The sequence below is a fragment of the Arvicola amphibius genome, chromosome 11 (assembly GCF_903992535.2).
Source record: "Arvicola amphibius chromosome 11, mArvAmp1.2, whole genome shotgun sequence".
NCBI lineage: Eukaryota > Metazoa > Chordata > Mammalia > Rodentia > Cricetidae > Arvicola > Arvicola amphibius.
The window spans coordinates 33,864,603-33,884,830 of record NC_052057.2 but is presented as its reverse complement, the minus strand read 5'-3'; the positions used below and the strand labels follow the sequence as shown (position 1 = coordinate 33,884,830).

At 39.9% G+C, this 20,228-nt stretch overlaps 2 protein-coding genes across 6 annotated transcripts in view; one reads left to right on the top strand and one right to left on the bottom strand.

The window, feature by feature from the left end:
- Positions 1-19,429, bottom strand: part of Sclt1 (sodium channel and clathrin linker 1) — a 108,201-nt gene extending 88,772 nt beyond the window's left edge. Inside the window, exons 1-4 of one of the 2 annotated variants that reach the window (XM_038347758.1) lie at positions 19,189-19,429; positions 13,866-13,933; positions 4,359-4,417; positions 3,785-3,857 (exon numbers count right to left, since the gene is read on the bottom strand). In XM_038347758.1, the coding sequence (XP_038203686.1) occupies positions 3,785-3,857; positions 4,359-4,417; positions 13,866-13,933; positions 19,189-19,222 (234 nt within the window). In that variant the 5' untranslated portion in view covers positions 19,223-19,429. Of the gene's footprint in view, positions 1-3,784; positions 3,858-4,358; positions 4,418-13,865; positions 13,934-19,188 lie in introns of those variants that run through there. The other variant, XM_038347759.1, reaches the window with a different exon arrangement.
- Positions 19,430-19,773: 344 nt separating this feature from the next.
- The window catches only part of C11H4orf33 (chromosome 11 C4orf33 homolog), a 33,977-nt gene continuing 33,522 nt past the window's right edge, over positions 19,774-20,228 (top strand). For all 4 annotated transcript variants that reach the window (XR_005287475.1, XM_038348317.1, XM_038348316.1 and 1 more), the window contains exon 1: positions 19,774-19,834. The gene's annotated coding sequence lies outside the window, so the exon portion shown is untranslated. The remainder of the gene's footprint in view (positions 19,835-20,228) is intronic.

Below are 20,228 nucleotides of genomic sequence, written 5' to 3'. Positions count from 1 at the left end.
CTATGTAGCTCTGGCTGGCCTGAACTCATAGAAATCTACCTGCCTCAGTCTCCTGAGTGCTGAGACTAACTAAAGGCACTCACCACTATGCCCAAGTATATCTGTAATTCTTAAAATTAGCTCTACTTATTAACTATGCGAGCAAAGATGAACTATTCTTAGAAGTAGATACCAACATCTTTCTCTCTCTCTCTAAAAAATATAACTATTACTATCACTGAAGACTCTTGGACTTTCTATATCTAAGTCAGTAATCACCCACAGGCAGTAAGAACACCAGATGAGAAATTTAAGGCAAGCACTTCAGAAAAATAGCTCATTAAAGTGACACAGGAACCAGATAGGTGATAAGAGGTTTTAAGAGAGTTTAATTTCCAGACAACTAGCTATTCTGGAACAACAACTGAAGTACACAATACATCATCACAGCAATTCAGAAAGTGCATTCAGCAGGAACTTTAGATTTGTTATTTCTAAAACTAAAACACCATTTACACAAAAAGGACTTCTGTTGTTCTTTAATTGCTTATCTAAAGGAAAAAAGACATTGTTATGGTTAGCTTAAGGCTAAAAAACACATCACAAAGAATGGGAAATGAATTAACTTAAGAATTGTCTTATAATAATACAGAATCAGAATCTGGCTCTACCCTGTCACTTTATAGGTGTGCAAAGAAACAAACTTGGAAATATGCTGTGGTGCACAGCACTATACAGTGAGAGTACCGCTGGCACAATCTCTAGGAGTATTCCAGCAGAGGAAACCCAATTTGCAAAGCTTTGGAAATATTTGTCTTTTGAATAGTTGCTGTCATTTCTCTAAAGCCCTTGTGATGTCATTCATAGTGCTCCCCTTTTCCACAGTGAGATTTGTCCCCCCAAAAAACCTCAGCAGTGTATTAATCGATTATTGGGCATAACTCTTCTCTGTACTGGTGACTGGATGACCTTTCCCCACACTGTGGGGCCCTGGTGTGAAGGTATTTGCTCTGTCAAACCTTTGTTCTCATAGTAGCCCCGGAGAAAGGAATTTCTTTGCACCTGGGCATCAGGGGTACAAGCTGCAATCTCCTGATTTTACTACATAGTCACAGCTTTTCACCTTGATCCAGTGCTAAGAGAAACCCTTTAATCAGCAAGCATTTGGTGAAAATGTTAAATGTGGATCAAGTGCCATCCATTCTCCTCCTGTGGTTTATGCTGGTTGCCATGGTTACCACAAACACTGTGTGCTGTGTTCCCAGCTACCTTGGAAGTAAGCAGAAGTGCGCAGAGAATGCACAGCATTGCGGTTTTCACTTTTTCTACATTCGTCAATCACAAACTTCTAGATGATCTAACTACACAAATGTAGTTAACACACAAAGTCTCTCTCCCCCGTCTTAGAGATCATAGCCCCTTCCTCTATTTACCCTTTTCAGATATGCCTGGTGTTTCACAGCCACACTCCGAGACATAAGTAAGTTAACAGGCACCCAAGCTAACAGGTATTTGTTTTTGCCAGCCTTATCTGTCTTGGCCCTAAGAAATGCATGCCTGGTATCCTTACTATTACCAAAGAATTGTTAATTGTGACTGTGTGGAAACCTTGTGGTTTACAGTTTATATACCCACAGAGACACAATTAACAATTAACAGACACAAGAGAACATGGAAAGAGAGAACACTGGAACTATATATGGCTGATTCATTCCTTTCACCATTAGACCCCTTTAGCCATTTTTCACTTGCTGTAAGTGTTCCTTCTAGATGATAAAGGTTTAGGGTGCTGGCACCCCAATAAACCTCGATAGAAACGAAAAGTCTATAGAAGTCTTTATACAAAGAAAATATCTAATTTTATCCTTAGGAGTTGAAAGCATTGTGTTCTCTTAGTAAAGTATATACCAATCTATTAATTAAAAAATTAATACTGTAAAAACATATCTCTCTCTTGTTCCCATAAGTCCTGGGATTTACCAGATATTCACACACACACACACACACACACACACATTAAGGTTGCGTATAAAATGCCCCTTAGGTTTGAAAGCTTATGTTCAGAGGTTGGAACTTGCAAGGAGATTGCATTATAAAGGCTCTAACTCTATTATCAAATTAATCCATAGCTTCATGGAGAATTCAGCGACAGCCTGTCACCAGCGTGTGCCCTCCAAGCACTTATTTAGTCAAGCACCCTCTCCTCTCGCTGCTTCCCAGACACCATGAAGTGAGCGGCCTCCTCCACCATGTTCTCCCCATCACGCTCTCTCCTCTCAGCCTGGGCTGACACCATTGGCCAAACCACCTCCCTCCTCTAAGTGGATTTTTCTCAGGTAAAATTTTTGCAAGAGATTTTGTAAGAGAGACGGAAAGGCGCCAAGGCTTAACATGTGCTACACTTCAAGGCACAGTGCAGAGTCTCTTCCTCTGAGAAAATCAGTCTCCAGAGGTTATTTTATACAAAACTATTGTGCTTTCTCACATCTGCATCAAATTAACCCTGCTTTCTTTACCATTAGTGAATTGATTCGGGGTCTGGTATCCAGGCCAAATACAATCATTAGTATATTCAAGCTCTAAGAAAGAGGAGCCACTGTCAGCAGGTGGGCTTAGCCTGACACCCAGAAGTTCTATGTAAGAAATACTTCTAAGTATTTATCTGCCATTTGTATTTCTTCCGTTTGAGACCTGAAGATTATTTGATTGGCAGCTTTGTTTTTAGTGTTTAATTTCTACAATTCTTTATACATTCTAGAAAGAAGCTGTAGCGGAAGCAGCAGCAGCAACTTTAAGAGAAGACAGTGAGAAAAACAACAATAACAAAAGCAGAAAAGGAAACACTAGGGCCAAAGTGTATAGCTGGGAAAATTAGTTAAGGGAAAGTGCAGGCACACATGGAGGGAGAGCTTGGGTTTTCCTACATACATAAAAACAAAGCATTAGGAAAACCCCCTATGGAAACCTATTACTTTGTAAGCTAATTTTAAAAATAAAAACTCGTTTTTTTTCTTTGCGGGGGGTGGGACTGAGACAGGATTTCTCTGTAGCTTTGGTGCCTGTCCTGGAACTAGCTCCTGTAGACCAGGCTGGCCTCGAACTCACAGAGATCCGCCTGCCTCTGCCTCCCGAGTGCTGGGATTAAAGGCGTGCGCCACCACCGCCTACCAAATAAAAAAAATCTTTTATAAAAATGAAATATTTATACTGTTTTTCTGGTATCAGAAAATTTGGGAGGAAAGGTAAAAGACATTTCAGTTCAAGGAAATGAAATGTGGGTAACTGAAATAACAATCCTGTATTATTTTTAGTTTTTCATGAGCCTAGTCTCAGACACCCTGAGACAGATCTGCCTAGAGACAGCTTCCTGAGCTTATTTCTATTATTCTTAAAATAAACTTCTACTAGTAATAGAAAAACATGTACTAGAATCTAAGCCTATACTGGAAGTAGGTTAGTAATATCTTATCTAAAACACACAAGATAAAGGCATCTGGCAGAAATAGATCTGAAAATGGGGAAAACCATTCTGCAAATAGTGATAACTATGGGTAGAATACGGGTAAGGTATGAAAGGCTATGAGACAGTTCTGAGCACAGAGATACAAGCAGATAATAATGCAATCAGGACACAGCTCCAAGCTTCGAAAAGATGCCTCTGCCAGACCGCAAGAACAATGGAATACTGGGTTTAAAAGAATACTGAAGATAATGTCTACCTATACACATTTAGAAATGAATGAAACTTTCATATTTTCTTCTCACAGTAAAACCATACAGAAGCTTAGTTATTATGACTTCATACCTGGTAACAGGTCAGCTGTCTGCTTAGTTCTTCCAGACGTTTCTCATACTCAGCAATAAGAGGAGGTAAACAACTGTAGGAAAATACAGAATTAAATTACAGTGTATTCAGTTCCATTTACTTTAAATATCTAACAAGTAAAACAAATCCCCGAATAGAAATTTGTGCTTAGTAGGAATCAATAGTTTGCTGCTTTCTTAACCTTAGCACAAGTAATATTTTGGACTAGAACCTTCTTCATTGTGTGGAAGGGGCAGGAGGAGAGGTCTGAGCACTGACGGATAACAAATAGCTTCTTTGGCTTCTATCACAGAAAGCCTCACTTTCCAAAGGGTTTACTTGTAAACAAATCAAAGATGCTCCCAGACAGTACCATATTTTCCTGGGGGCAGGGCGGGAAGGTAAGATCATCCTCCATTATAATCCAGTTTTCTAGACTCCACCAATATTTTTATGAGCTCAATAGCATGTCATTAATGCTTAATTACAGCAGACCATAAAATAAACATCCTTAGATTAAAGGAACTCTTTCAATGATCAAGCAAGCAATAGTATATATCTAATAATACTTTACCTTTGGTCATCTATTGAGTTTACTAGTATGTCACCTCTGCCATCTTTGGACATTCTGGTCTATAAAAGAAAATAGTCATTTAAAAATGTTTTCTCAAATTATTCTAGTTAAAATTGAAACAGGTTTAAAATTAAATGTCATTAAAATTTTATAACTTTATAAAAGCACTTTACAAAAAAAGAAGAAAAAAAGCTGATTTGCATTTGGTAAATTTAACCATGTAGCATAAAAATTGGCCAATTAGAACTATAAAAAATTTCTATTTGATGAACTATCTACCAACCATCAACACTAATTATCATTATTCGTGGTGAACAAAGGAAGCTTACGTTACGCTCAGTAACAATACAAGGCTGGTTACTATCGCTGTTAAAAGCTCTGGTGAACATGGTGTCAGGAAGGTTTAAGGGCTGGAGAACATGTGGCACTATTATTATATACAGATTTTTGGCCATGTACCTAGAAAACACTACATAATATATGTTAGAGTAAATTAGAGAATACACTAAGTCCTAGAAAGAAGATAACACTCAAGAGAAATTCAGTAGTTTTCTCAAACACTAACAGCCATTTTCTTTAATCTTTGAAAACGATTTGCATACTTTTAATAGCCAATCTTTTTACTTTGTAATTTTTCCTAATGTTTCTGCTCATATATCATCAGTCAAGTTCTACTCCCTTTCTTCTTCTGCTGAATTTAATTTGCTCTTTTTCTACAATAAATAAATGCAGTTCCAATGTATGAGTTTAAAAGTATTTATTAATCTTTCTTCTTTTTGAGATAACTGTGGATTCACATGGGACTGTAGGAAATAATGACAGGCAAATTTGGGCAACTTTCCTCAATGGAAACGTTTTGTTAAGTCACAATATAAATATGGACATTCCTTAGCTTAAGATGGCTGACAATTTCATCTGAGGCTGAAAACGAGAAAAGCTAAAAACACATTTAGTACACTGCCCTCATGGTGGCTGAGGAACACAGACATGCAAAGTATGTTCATACTTGTGATTACACAGCTGGCTGAGAAGCTGGGCCCACTGCTGCTGCCCATCATCATGGGAGAGCACTGTACCACCTATTAATTCAAGAAAAGATATGAATGTGTATCACTTTCACATTAGCAAAATCTGCAAGCTTGAGTGTTAAACCACTGTCACCTGGGGACCTTCTGTAGCAATGACATAACCAATACAGAAATACTGCATACATGAAGATAAGAAAGTTTGCATCCTGGGTCCACCTGGCACCTTCTGGTGCCAGGCAGATGGGGCACTGTTATGGTGAGCAAATGTACGGTGTTATGGGGAGGGGAACAGAATGGGTCACTTCCTGTGGACACAGGCGTATCTGAAGAAGTGAAAGCGGTGAGGAGTGAGCAGAGTTGGGAGGCTTGACAGACACTCCGTGACATCATGATGTCTGGGCCTGGGCTGCTGCCCATGCCTAGGTTCATGCCCTGATGCAATCATGGCCTGTGGTCCTTGATACCATGAAAGGAAGAGAGGATAGGGCTATACAGTTAGCCTCACACCACACTGACTGCAACACTAGGGAGAACTGGTCCTGCCCCTCATCAGCTGAAGCACTCAGAACAGAGGGCCCGAACACCTCACCTGGGCAGCACAGTGGAGTTGACACTGTTCACAGGGGCACAGGTGAGCTCGTCCTGTGGGGGTTGAAGATGGGAGAGCCGGTTTCACCCTTCTCATCTGCCATGGTGGCAGCATGGGTGAAGAAGGAAAGATGCCCTCCTTTCCTCACCCCTCAACACCTGCAGCAGGTGGGGGACATGACCCAACTCTTTAGGAGAACAAGCCCTGTGCCTCACCCTAAGGTCATGACAGGGGCACAGCTGGTACTGCTTCTCTTGTCTGCAGTGTGGTGGTGGGGACGAGGAAATGTGGCCCCTGCCCCATCCCATACTATCTCCAGCTGGAGAAGGAAAGCTGGCCCGGCACCGTGTCTGGGTAGTACAACAGAGCTGATCCTGGTGACAGGGCACAGATATGTTGCTGGAGAACATGAGCTTGGGAGACCTGGACCTGTCCCTCATCTGCCAAATGGCAGCATGGGCTGGGGAGAGATGCCTCCCCCACCCCAATCAATGCCTGAGGCAGGTGGGAGAGCTGTTGCCATTATTCATCTGTCATGTGGCAGCACGGGCAGGGAAGAGATCTGCCCCCTCTGCCTCATGGGAAAGCTGGTCCAGAGGTCATAAGGACAGGAGAGCTATCCCTGCTCCTCATCAGCTGCAGCACTCGGGAGTAACCTCTACACCTCGCCTGGACAACACAGTAGAGCTGGCCCTGAAGGTGTGGGTGTGGGAGAACCAATCCTGAGGATGTGAAACCCTGAGAACAGACCCCACCCCTTGCTCACTGCTGCAAGGGGTGACCTAGCCAGAGCAATGCTGGAGAACTCACCCTGGTGGTGAAGGGGAGAGCTGGTGGACTGACCAACCCTGCAACTGCCCAGGCCTAGAACTGAGGTTAAATGTTGACCCACTCCAAATCTACCCCATCTGTGATCTGCTGGCACACAGATGGGGGTGAGCAGTCTTGCAGACCCAGGGCTACAGGATGTCCATGACACAGGGCAGCAACAGGATTTGCGGGACGAGTCCCAGTCCCCCTTTCCATCTGCATGGGATATTTTTGCCCTCCCTTTACTTTTAACTTATAAGTGTCCTTTTAAGCCACAGTTGACTCTCTTATAAATAGCATTCACTTGCTTTGTGTCTTATGACTGGAGAATTACTTCACAAGTAATTACTGTCAATACAACTAATGCAATCTTGCTATTTTCTGCTTTGAAGTTCCTTTGTTCTCAGCTTCTTTTGCTTTCTCTCCTTGATTAATGACTTCTATAAAAAGTATGTTTTGATTCTTTTCTCTATCATTTGTGTATCTCCTAAGTGCTTTGGCTTTGTATTGAGCATGAGGCATGCATAAAACATCTCAAACTTGTTTCAGAGTAAGTGTTTATAACTGACCTTTTAGAATGATGTACAAAAAGTTTGTATTGTTATTCTCTTCCATACAATTAAAGTTTCCAAGTCACAAATTATTGTTTTTATGTGTATTCTTTAGGAAGCAATTGTAGTTAAAGTTACTTTTAGCATTTCTGCCTTTGAAGTTCTACACAAGAATTAAAAGTGACCTAAATATTACAGTCCCAATAACAAAATATTCTTTTATGTAAGTTTTACTTTCATAGTTCAACATGGTAACAATCAGTGCTATTACTTAAGCTTAATGAACTGTATCAGTGTTGCAGCTGGAGAGTTATGAAGTCTTTCAGCTATTCTTTATCTCTTTTATTTCTAATGGACAGTTTTGACAAGTAAATTCTTGGTTGATAGTTTTATTCTACTTGAAATAAACCATTCCACTCTACCTGGTTTGATATGGTAGAATATAAGGGTAGATTACTGAATCTACTTAGTAAAAAAGATATAGAAATTATAGGAATAAAAGATAGATTATTGAATCTACTCTGAAAAGAAAAAGAAAAGCTTCTCGCAGGCCCCATGTCAAAGTCAGTTGTCTTCTGTCATTGTGGACAAAACTCCTTTCCAGAGCAATTGAAGAGCCTACTGTAAAACACCATACTCTGGATGACACAACAGCTTTAAAAGGAAAAAAAAAAACAAAACAGGAGAAACCAGGAATCAAAATTGATAAAGATTTGATATGAATCAAGAGACTTTTTGATTAGAAGAGTTGATAGGTCACCAATCAGGGGTGATCATTCAATCTAAACTAACTTATATGACTAGTAAATGCTTTTCATTTGATCAGATATAACTTGCCAAAAAAGAGTCTCCCCAAAATTACGGTTGGGGAAGGTTTTGTTTCTGTCTTTTCAGGAGAATAAAGGCATCCACCTAAGGAATCTGAAGACCACTTGACAAATGAAACACCTGAAGAAAAGGGACAAATTATCCAGAAAAAAATGTCCCAAGAGTAAATTGACCTATTGGTATATCACATTTTCAACAGGATAAAATTTCATAAATCTTTTCAAATGTTTGTTTCTTCTGTTCTCTACAGACATATAATACAAATGATCTTTTTGTAGTCCCAGTCCAATTAAAAATTAAAGCTGGCTTTGGAGTTGGAGTGAAGCTCTCTCCTTCTCTAAACCCAAGCATGCTTGTTAAAGGAAAATCCAAAATCTTTGTCTCATGTCAGAAGAGCCACCTGATATGGAAAAGAAGAAGAACCAAATTGAGGAACTATTTTATTGCTACTAATATCATAATTCTTTGGTTTTATTTTAACTCTTTAAAGCTTTTCTTAAGGCATAAATAGTCACAAAATATATAAGATTTATATAGACATTTATTTTAAAACATTTAAATATATATTAAATAAAATTAAAACATATATTTAAATATAGGTATATATATGTTTTAATTTTTTCATGATATTAATGGTTATCTAGAGTACTAACTAATTCTAGAAAAAGGCTATATTCATTTAGTTTCCTATATATGATTTCGGGTTTGAGTCTCTATAAGTTTTCTGCAATGAACCATGACCATGCCTGACAGCAAACTCTCAAGTTTCCAAAAGGATGGGGTCCCACAATTATGACGATTTCACCAGGATGATGATAATACCACTAAGCTGAAAAACGCCACCTAAAGATCGGCTTTGGATGCTCAGAACAATTTCGAGATGGCTAGCTAAGATGGTCCAGCCTCTCAGAATACTCTAGTCAGGACCTGAGAAAAGCCCTGCACTTTCCTACTACACAGAGACTGGACAACAAATGATACCTTTCCCAGGACTTGAAAACTAACCCAAAATTTTTCTTTTCAGGATCTCCTAAAGATGCTGTTATCCCCAGACAGCAGAAACTAAACTTAAGAACACAATACCCACATTCCCAAGAGGTAGGATAGGTGGATTTTAGTCATTCAATTGGTTATGGATATTTGTCATTGTTTAGGTTGGTTGGTTCAGGTTGTTATTGGTAATAGTCAAGAAAAAAGCTGAACAAAAGATTTTAGATTTAGGATTCTTGTTTTGAAAAGAAAAAAGGCTATAATTATGATAGGATATAAGGGTACATTATTGAATCTACTCTGAAAAGAAAAAGGGGTAATATAGAAATAGGATAAAAAGGTAGATTATTGAATCTACTTACAAACCAAAATAGCAACTACTCGTTTTAAATATTTTACATTGATATGGATTTTTGCATATTGATACAAATTTAAGATTATTTTTATTAGAACATACTGTACATATGTTTCTAATCGTGTTCAAGGTATTGTACCTATACAAGTCATTTAACAATGTAATGCAAATTTCTAGCCCTTGAAAGTTATTATTACCAACTATTTAGGATAATAAGGTAGTGCAGATTAGAAATTAGTTATCTATTACAATCAAACTTATAGTCATGTTAGGAATATTTTCAAGATCAAACAGATATAGTTTAGATAAATGGGTCATCTTCAAACACCTCAGAGATCTAAAGAATAAGGCATTTAAGATGTCTTAATAACATGGGTTCTTTTTTAAGACAGTGAGACATGTCTACTCCTGGCAGCACCAATCTACTTTGGAGAAGATGATGGACATCAAAGAAACTCCACATGGAGTTTACTTTCTTTGTGGCAAAAGTAGCTGCACCATTTGTTGTTCAGTCCAGAACGTGCTCTTGCCTCGACTGCTGACAGTATACTGTCCAAACTGGATAAGCAGGACACAAAAGAGAGTGACTGCCAAACCTTGCCCAGACAATGCTGGACAGTCCTTCAAAAAAGGACTTCATTAAAGTCTGTCAAATATTCTAGTCCTATAAGCCCAAAATGGATGCCCCAATGTTTCAGAAGAACCTTGGGTGACTCTCCAGGCAGCCAGATGTTTCTGTCATTTCTTACATTTTTTGGGTCGTTTGCTTGTACAGGAATTCCTGCTTACTCAGTTAATATTTCCTTCTCAGGTCTCTGAGGGAGTTGAAGACTAGACAGTTACAGCTTTTTTTGTTTACCAGACTCAGAAAAGAAATTCACTAAAGAACTGTAACGTGTATAAGGTTGAGAGATATAAAAAGGTAGATTTTTAGAATAAAAAGTAAATCAGGTACAATACTTTGGAATCACCAAGATAGGATAAATAATGGAGTATTTTCACTGAATTTGTCAAATGCAAATGGACTAGACATTGTTGATGTACTTATTGCCTGTATATATTGCATATATTTATTGTACTTATTGTATATTTTTTTATATTAGTTATAAACTTTTTTATTTTAGACAAAAAGGGGAAATATTGTGATATCTTATTTGTGTTTTAACAAATAAAGCTTGACTGAAGATTAGAGTACAAAGCTAGCCACACTAGTTAGCCATAGAGGCCAGGCAGTGGTGACACATACTTTAATCCCAGCATTCTCGGGACACAGAGGCAGAGGAATCTCTGTGTGTTCAAGTTCACCCTAGGCCACCTGAGGTTGAATCAGTATAAAAGAGAAGCAGAGCAAAGCTGTAGTGGCTTACACCTTTAACCCTAGCACTAGGGAGGTGGAGAGGAATATAAGGCAGGAGGAGACAGGAGCTCAGGATTCAGTCTGAGGTTTCACAGGGATAGGATCACCCCTTTGGTCTGAGGATTCAGTAGAGTTAAGAACTGGTGGCTAGCTGCGCTGCTTCTCTGACCTTTCAGCATTAACCCTTGTATCTGACTCCGGGCTTTTGTTCTTAAAATCAATTAGATACACACAACATCTCTGTTAAGGAATTCACTTACAAAATTTTGAAGTTTAATTGGTATATGGTGAGTCATTGTCTAATGCTGCTGTTTTCAAAACTCTCTGAATACAAAATTTCTGAACACTCAATTACAACATATCTTAGATAAACCATTTTGGGGATGGACCTATTTTGGAAACATACAATCCTGAATGTCTAGATTTCTCTCAGGTGTTTTATAAGTTTTTGTTATTTCTTCAAGTAGCTTTTGCAGTTCTTTTTATCCTTCTCCTGAGACTCTCAGAAATTTGCATATCATTTTTCTTGGGTTGTGTCCCATAAATGTTTTCTTCATTCTTTTCTTTTTTATTCCTCTGAAAAGACAATTCAGGTGTTTCCAAGTCTACAGATTACTTCTATTTTACGTCTGATGTTGAAGACTTATTACATTTTAAAAATCTTATGTATTGTAGTTTTTAACCTCTAAAACTTTCAGTTTGTCTTTTTGTATATTTTGTTCACTTTTATTACACAGATCCTTTCTCTAAAATTACTGAGGTCCCTACTGGCATGTTCCTGTTGCTCTGAGACCACTCACTACAGTCTCACTCCCACTCACAGGTGGAATTAGGCTGTCTTGAGAGCTGATGTGGTAGGTGAAACAGTTTCACTACAGTGGATGCCTCTAATCTCCAATTTCACTTAGTTTTACAGTGTACTGCAACTTCTCTATTGGATTCTTAAAAAGGGACTTAATATTGTCTGTGGATGATTATAAAAATCTATGTACTATACAGAGATGATGCTATAAAATTCTTATTCCATCATTTTGCTCATTACCTACTAGATAGATTTCTCTGAACTGCAGAGTCTCCAAAGTTTGTACACCAAAGGGTGACAAATGTCCAAATGGAGAATGGGTAACCTTAGAGAGCTGGCAAAGTATAAGACCACTAAGTTTTACATTGGAGAGGGAGACTAGATGAAGACAGCATTCTCTAGCTCTCACACCCTGCCCAGCAGGAAGAAGCTGAGGCAGAGGCAGCAGTGAGATAGCTCCAGAGGCCAAGCAATCTGAGAGCCACGAGTTCTGTAAACCACAGGCAACAGGACTGGCTCCTTGCCATGGGTGTTGAGGGCGATCATCTGCTATGTCCTAGACAGCCTGAGCTCTGTGCTCCTTAAATTTATTAGCACATCTATGCCAGGTTTACTCCCCATGCCCCTGCCCCTGCCCCTGCTACTTCTGCTCGTCTTCTACCAGGCCCTATGTCCACTAGCTTCACGACTTATTACTGCTCCTTATTTTTGCATCTCTAGAATGTTCCATCTCAAACAGTAGCCTCGTCTAAAGGTAGTGTCTGTTTATAGTGCTCTTTGATATTAAGAGCAATGCAACTGCCCGCTTTTCCAATGCTAGGCTACCACACAGCAGGAGCCACTGCCACACCAAATCCAACAATGGATTTAAGGTTCTCAATAGCTGTAGGTTTCCCCTGTGGTTAGGACTGACAGTATGTCACAAGGACTTCCAGACACACCTTCTACTTGCAGCTCCAGCCCCTCTACCCTCACCGTTCCACTTCTGGCGCCAAGGCTGAATCTGCAGACTGTGTTCCACTTTTCTCCATGCTTCATAGCTATTACAAGGGTAACAAATCCCCAAGGGATAAGGTATACATGGTCAAGGATGAAGGCACAGCTGCTAGAAAGGAGATCAACACTCACTTTATGTTTCCACATCACCTCTTCTCTCACTACTGCAAAGTGCACGGTGAAAAGCAAGATGTGTAATGGAACTCTGGCAGCTAGGGAGGAGGCAGAAACAATATTCTGCCACGAAGATTAAGAACAATCAAGATCTGTTATATGATTATAAAAACTGTACATGTAGAAAAGAACCTACACCCGCTAAGAATTAACACAGGCATATTTTGGGATGATAAGGGGAGATGTGTCCCTCACTGATTTGCTACCTTGAGGTTTCCAATAATTACAATCATAACGCGTAATACAGACACCTCTCATGGTTGTCTTGCAGCCATTGCTGTGTTACTGGTAAAAACACATCCAGGGTCAAACCAGCTATAGCTTCCAGCAGATGTGCTGTAGTAACGTCCACAGGGCTGCTGGAGCTTCAAAAATCTGTCTTTGCTGCTGTTACCACTTAAATGAGCTTTCAGAACTCTGTTGTAAGATATTTACCAGAATAACTTCACCTTGCTGATAAAATCTAAAATTAAAGTAAATCTAAAAGTAAATAACACCTCAGGAAGAAAACATTAAAAATCAATGTATATTATTATCTGTGTTAGTTTATGTTTCAGTCATAATTTCTGGGTTTTTTAAATTGGGGAGAGAGGAATCAAACTCAGGGCCTTACACATGCAGGACACATAACCAGCATTCCCAGGGTTTTCAATATCATAATGTTAAGAACTGAAATAATTATACACATCTTGAGAAATCACTTTAATATGTTCAAAGAGCAAATGAATTCCCATTTTGGACCTCGGATACCTTAACATATATAACATTAGCTCCAAAGACAGAAAAAAAAGCAGTTTCTATGGACAAAGAACTTACTATATACAGTTAGCAAAATCAAAATTTCCCGTACAAGAATCAAAGCTATAAACAAAATTTTAAAGATTACAGGCAATTTCAAATGTTAACAATTCTAAGTAGAATTTATATTAAGGATTTGTATTGACTACAATCAATAATTCATAAGGAAGCAGATATATTTACAACCAAATTTCAATCTAGTTTGTTACACTTAAATCATTGCACATACCTGCACAGTTGGGTCTTGGAAAATATGTTCAATTTGATACTGCCTAAGAATATGATTTAGGTTATCATCTGAAACAAAGGAGAAAACCAATTTCAGTAAGTCTATTTGGCAAAACAAAGAAAACATCAGCTACTATCTAAGGTATCCAATGAAAGATTTCTAGTCTCTAAGATTGCTTCTCATAAGATGAATCATCAGTTTCAGCACATCATTTTGGAATGTAAAATTAGGTCTTTTTAATATTCATAAGCCAAATAATAACTCCCAAATGAATACAGAACAGCTACAAAGAACTAATCTTTTCCTTTGTAAGTCTGAATTATCAGTCTCTTCTGGCAGAAGTGGAAATATATTCTCCATTGTTTTTTGTTCCCACTTCTACCACTAAAAAGGATTGGGAAGGTACACATCATATCTTTCTTCTTTATTTCCTTCCTTCATTTTTGAAGACAGGGTTCCACTTAGGCTAATCTAGAATTCACATGTAGCCCAGGTTGGCCTGACTCACTGGAATCTTCCTGTTTTTGCCTTCTGGGTGATAGGACTACAGGCTTGAGCCACCACCACACCTAGCTGTGGACCAGTTATTTAAAATTCTTAAAGTCAGCTGGAAAGATTACCCATTCTATACTGAGGAGAAATTGTTGGACACTGAATCCAATTTCAATGGGAATGCCATGAGATCATGAAAAAGATGGCCCAGAATGAGGCTGAGCTTTCACTAATGTGCCACATCTGTATTCACATCAGGAAAGAGACGGGAAAGCAAGACCTGTCATCAAGCTAGACAACGTGAGTTCAATCTCTAGAACCAACAGGGTAGAAGGACAGAAGCACTCCCTTCTGTTGTACTCTGGCTTCTGCCTGCAATCTGTAGGCACACAGGCATGTATGTCCGCACGCACATGCAATCATTCACCCCCCACCGCCATGCATGTGTCTAAGTACGTGCACAAATAAATAAAAATTTTTAAGAGGGGCTAGAGAAATCATTCAGCAATTACAGCACTAGCTGTTCTTCTAAAGAATCCAAATTCAATTCCCAGCACTCTCATGGTAGCTCACAACTGTAACACCAGCCTCAGGGAATTCAACACTCTTTTGGTCTCTACCAGCAATATACACATGGTTAAACAAAACTTGTCAATTAAAAGGTGATGGAGGAGTGTCTATGTGTTACTTTCATTATTAATAAAGATACTGCCTTGGCCCTTTAAGAGAACAGAAAATTAGGTAGGCGGAGTAGACAGAACAGAATTCTGGGAAAGAGGGGGAGACATTCAGGCAGTGGCCATAATGACTCTCCATGCTTCTCCTCTCTGAGATGGATGCAGGTTAAGATCTCTCCTGGTAAGCCACACCTTGAGGTGCTACACAGATTACTAAATATGGGTTAAAGGAAGATGTGAGAATTAGCCAATAAGAGGCTGAAACTATGGGCCAGGCAGTGTTTAAAAGAATACAGTTTCTGTGTAATTATTTCGGGTGTAAAGCTAGCTGGTGGCAGGACGGGGCGCAACCCCGCCGCTTCCTTCTACAAAAAGGTATTTAGAATTCATAAATATAACGATACACACTTACACATACATGTTAATAAGTTAGGATCAAAGGGGTACTCCAGAACTGGGGCTCTGGAGTACTCATTCACTAAAATCAATTACAAGTGAACTGTAGACATAAATATAAAATAATAAATTGGTAGAAAAGAACCAAGAAACACTTCTATAACCTTAAGACTTGAGGTTATATAATTAAATAAAAAAAAGAAAAAAAGAAAAGAAACAAATATTTGAGGTGGTTTGAATGAGAATGTCCCCACAGGCTGACAGGCTTTGTAGCCTTGTTGGAGGTGTGTTACTGGGATGGGATGAGGTTTCAAAAACCACAGCTATTCCCATTAGTGGGCTCTCTGTCTGTCTGTCTGTCTTGTGCTTGTGGGTCAAGATGTGCACTCTCAACTACTGCTCTAGCACCATGACTGCCTGCTGCCAGGTTCCTCACTGTGCTAGTTATTACCCTCTGAGACCGTAAAGCCCTCTAAACCATCTCTTCTATACACTGCCTTGGTCATAGTGTCACATCCAAGCAAATATGAAAATAAGACAACATTTAAAATAAAAACACCAACAAACTGGACTATATTATACCATACTTATTAAAAAGAACATTAAGAAAATAAAAATACAACATAAACAGAAAACATTTCGAAGATCTACAATGGTCAAAGATAGTGTATCTAGAATAAAGAACTTCTAATCAGCTGAGAAACAGAAAAAAATGGTTTAGTATACAAAAAATATTCTGAAGAGTTCAACTAATAGCTCAGTAGACACCGGGAAAGTATTAATTAAAACTAGCACAAATTAAAACTCAAGACTGGTGAAAATAGGGGCTAACAGGGAAGATGGCTCTGTCGGTAAAGTGCTTGTCTTTCAGGCTAGAGACTTGAGTTCAATATGCACAGTCCACATAAGAAAAGCAGGACTTGGTGAAACACCCTTGTAACTTCAGGGTTGGGGAGGTGGAGATGGAAAATCCCTGGGGCTTCCTAACCAATTAGCCTAGGCTATTTGGCAAGTCCTAGTCCAGTCAGAGAATTTGTCTTAAAAGAAGAAAGAAAAAAAGATAGGAAGGAAGAAAGAAAGAGAGAGAGGAGGAGTGAGGGAAGGAAGGAGGGAGGGAGCATGAGAGGATAGCATCCTCTGGCCTCCACAAGCACCTCTGCAACCTCACAGAGAACTGATGATTATGTGGAACAAACTGAACTTCCATACATTGCTGATGGGAGTTTAAAATCAATAAACTTTAAAATTAAATATAAACACAATTCTTGCAGTATAACCAACCAAAATGTATGTAACTGGGCACAAGAACCATAATAACAACAAAAAAGTAACAGTAATATTCCTAATGGCCCATTAGCTGGAACTATCTCAGATATCCACCAAAATAATAGAAAAGTGATGAATTAAAAATGGCCAAGTGTGTAATGCAATTAAGATTAACTAATTCTAGTATATGTTATGATACAGATAAATTTAACAATATCATGAATGATGAAGTACAGAGGAATACATGGTTCATGATCTTACTTTTTAAAATTAAAACACACAAAAAACAAAATTAAGGAATAAAATTAAAGAGAGTGGTTATCTTTCACTATTTTTGAGGAAGAGGAGGGATTAAGTTTTCTGAGGTCCTAGCCATTGCCATTTCTTGACCTGAATTGTATTACAAGAATTTTTCACTTTGCAATGATGCACTTGGCTTATTTGTTTTCTTTCCTGTATGTTATCAATACACATAAATATGCAAATGTGCTAACCAGTTGCTTTTGTAAATTTTAGAGACATTGGTGGTATCGTGTAATACTAAAGTTTATTAACGTATCACTTTCTTAGTAAAATTCAAATCTACTAAAGAAATCCTCTTGTATTCTGAAGACATAAGAAGATGCAAACTTAAGGATTTTTGAAAAAATAAAGATTTATTGTATCTTGTTTGAGGCCAGGTCTCCTCAGAACAAAACAAACGAAAACCAATGGAAGCCCTAAGAAGTGTATCAGATTGACAGAAGCCAATGTGGAAGAGCACAGAGACAGACGGGAGGATGGACAGCATCATCTGCATCTCAGCAGGTGCTAAGGCTAGAAGGACAAGCCATGCCTTTACCTGGCACACAGGTTGTCATCTCTTCATACCAACCTTACAATTAATTCCATGCTCCTTTTCCTGAATACACAAATTTCGAAAATGCTTTGCTGCTTGTTTGAGAATTTCTGCTTCCACTCTACCTGTCTTTTAATAAACTACCATCCAGTTTTCAATTCAAAATAAATTCTCTTACTTAGGGTTGCTAGTATTTGGAACTCAATTTTTATCTAAGAATTATGGTGCTTTATTTTTCTAAAAGTCATCTTCTAAAATTCAGATATCCCACCACCAAGCAAAACTCACTCAAGCAATTCCAGTCTCACATCAGATTGTGGTCATACTTATAGATCTTTATAGAATGAGGCTTTTCCCACTTAAAACCTATGAAATGACGCTATTATTGTAGTGGGGTGTGTGTGTGTGTGTGTGTGTGTGTGTGTGTGTGTAGAGGAGAGGAGAGGGGAGAAGATGGGAGGGGAGGGAAGAAGAGAAAGAGAGAGAGAGAAAAAAGGGAGAGAGCGAAAGAAGACCATTTAACATATACTAGTTACCATGCCAAGGGCTTCTCTTGTATCAAAGGCTTCTTCTGTGTCATTCCAATTAAGACCCACAACTCTACACAGTGAGGGTGTTCTTACTCACAAGTGAAAAACAAAAGGCACAAACAGGAGGCCAAGGATTTTGCCCAGGATCAAACTTAGTAAGTATGACAGCTAGGCAACATACTTACAGACACAAATATAGAGATTATGTCCTTAACGTCTGGTCTATGATGCAAAACCCGGGTTGCTCCCGTCATTTTTTCAAATCTCTCAGTCTTCAATCTTTACATCCTCCTTAGGCCACCTCTTACCTATGATGACTATAGCTAACTGAACTGTACTCCTCTATAAGCCTCTCTATCCTGTTCAAGGCGGCCTTGCTGTCTTTAAACACAGTCCCTTCAACGCTGCTAATACTTGGGATACCTAAACCGTCCTGCTCAGTAAACACATACCGATATGTCAACTCTGTCCAAACGGCATGCCCTCTGGCCATGGTTTAATAAGGGCATAATGGTCAATGTTTGTTCAGCGCCAGGTGTCAGACGCTATTCTCCCTTACATCCCAATATTTATCCAATAATTCCATCAACTCTCCTTGGTAACTGATGCAAACGAGCCAGCAGTTGCTGCCGCGTCCGTGTATTTATGGGATTTATGTATCTCCCTCTGCCAATTACGTGCTGGGAGAACAAGAATATCTTCACCCCGACATCAGCTATGTTTGTTTAGCCCCTGACACGTAATAAAACGGCAGCTCAACACACATCTTTTAAACTAATGACCAGAGTGATGCCTGCAGGTCCTTTACCGCAGACTTAGAAACTCTTCCGGGCCCATCAGCACCGTGTTTCTTCGAGCACAACAGAAACAGCACAAACCTATTTCGGATCTAGCCGACTACTATGCACGCTTAAGGAATGGACGAGTATTTACCAGCGGTTCTGCTTCGCTAAGTACATACATAATCTCATGTGCATCACCGAGCATTTTGTAAAGCGGACCTCTTTGCAGTTTTCACATATTTCCACTCTGGGATCCAACCACAACCAAAATATATTAGTAGGTCAACGACAGCGACACTGCACCTTACAGATGAATTTGCCATCAGGGAACAGGGCGCTTACTTTGGTCTCTCAGTAAGTCGAATTCTGTGGCCATTTCGAGATTTTACTTTGGAGTTTTCATCACCTTTATCGATTCCTCGCGGGGGTGGGGAGGAGAGTAAGATTTTTTTTTTAAAACAAACAAACATAAAAACAGACCCCCCTCTGTGAGGGCAAAGGAAAAGCTAAGGGGTCGCCGGGGCAGCCGAGCCCTGGCGCGGAGGCATCAGCATCCCACTCACGCGGCGGCGCAGCCCGGCCCGCAGCTCCGCCGAAGGCAGGCGACGCGCGTCAGATTCCGCTCGCTCGGCCGGACCCGGGCGGGGGAAGGGGCGGCGGGGCGGCCGGAGGGCGACGTGGGCACCGCCGGGCTCGGCCGCCGCGTCCCCGCGGGGCTGAGGGGCGACGCCAGGACCGCGGGGAAGCCCGAGCCGCCGCAGAGTCCGCTCGGCCCGCCCTGCGACTTTGAAAGCGGTGCCCCGGACCGTTCCTTGGAGACGGTGACGCCGCGTCCGTCATCACGCGAGCGTCGACTCCTACGTCATCGCGCTGCCTGAGGCTCCGGTAGGCGATTGGCTATCTGTCAGGCGCGGGGCGGATCCCTGAGCGCTCTAGGGGCTGAGTCCCTCTCTTGGCGCCTTCCGCAGTGCCGTGGCGGCTGCCTGAGGTAGTGTGGCGCAATTTGATTTTTTTTTCTTTCTTCCTTTCTTTTTGTAGGAAAACCGAAAACAGTAACAGGAGCAGGCACTAGATAGATATTTTTGTTGCTCTCCAAGTCTTGGTTTCTCAGACACTAAGCGTCTATGTGGCGTGTGCAGGGAGGGCTGTGGGTCCTGGGGATGAGGTGTCGCTTCTAGGTCTGGGAGTAGTGAGAGCTGTTGTCGGATATTAACCCTGTCACGTAATCAGGATTCAGGAAAGCCTGCAAATCCTGGAGGTACTTCAAATCTAAGGAAGGATAACATTTTGCAAAAGAGTAAAAAAGCAAAATTTGTTTTAAGAAGTGACTCTGTGTTTGAGCCGTAGAGCTTAAAACACACACACTCACTGGAGAAAGTGAT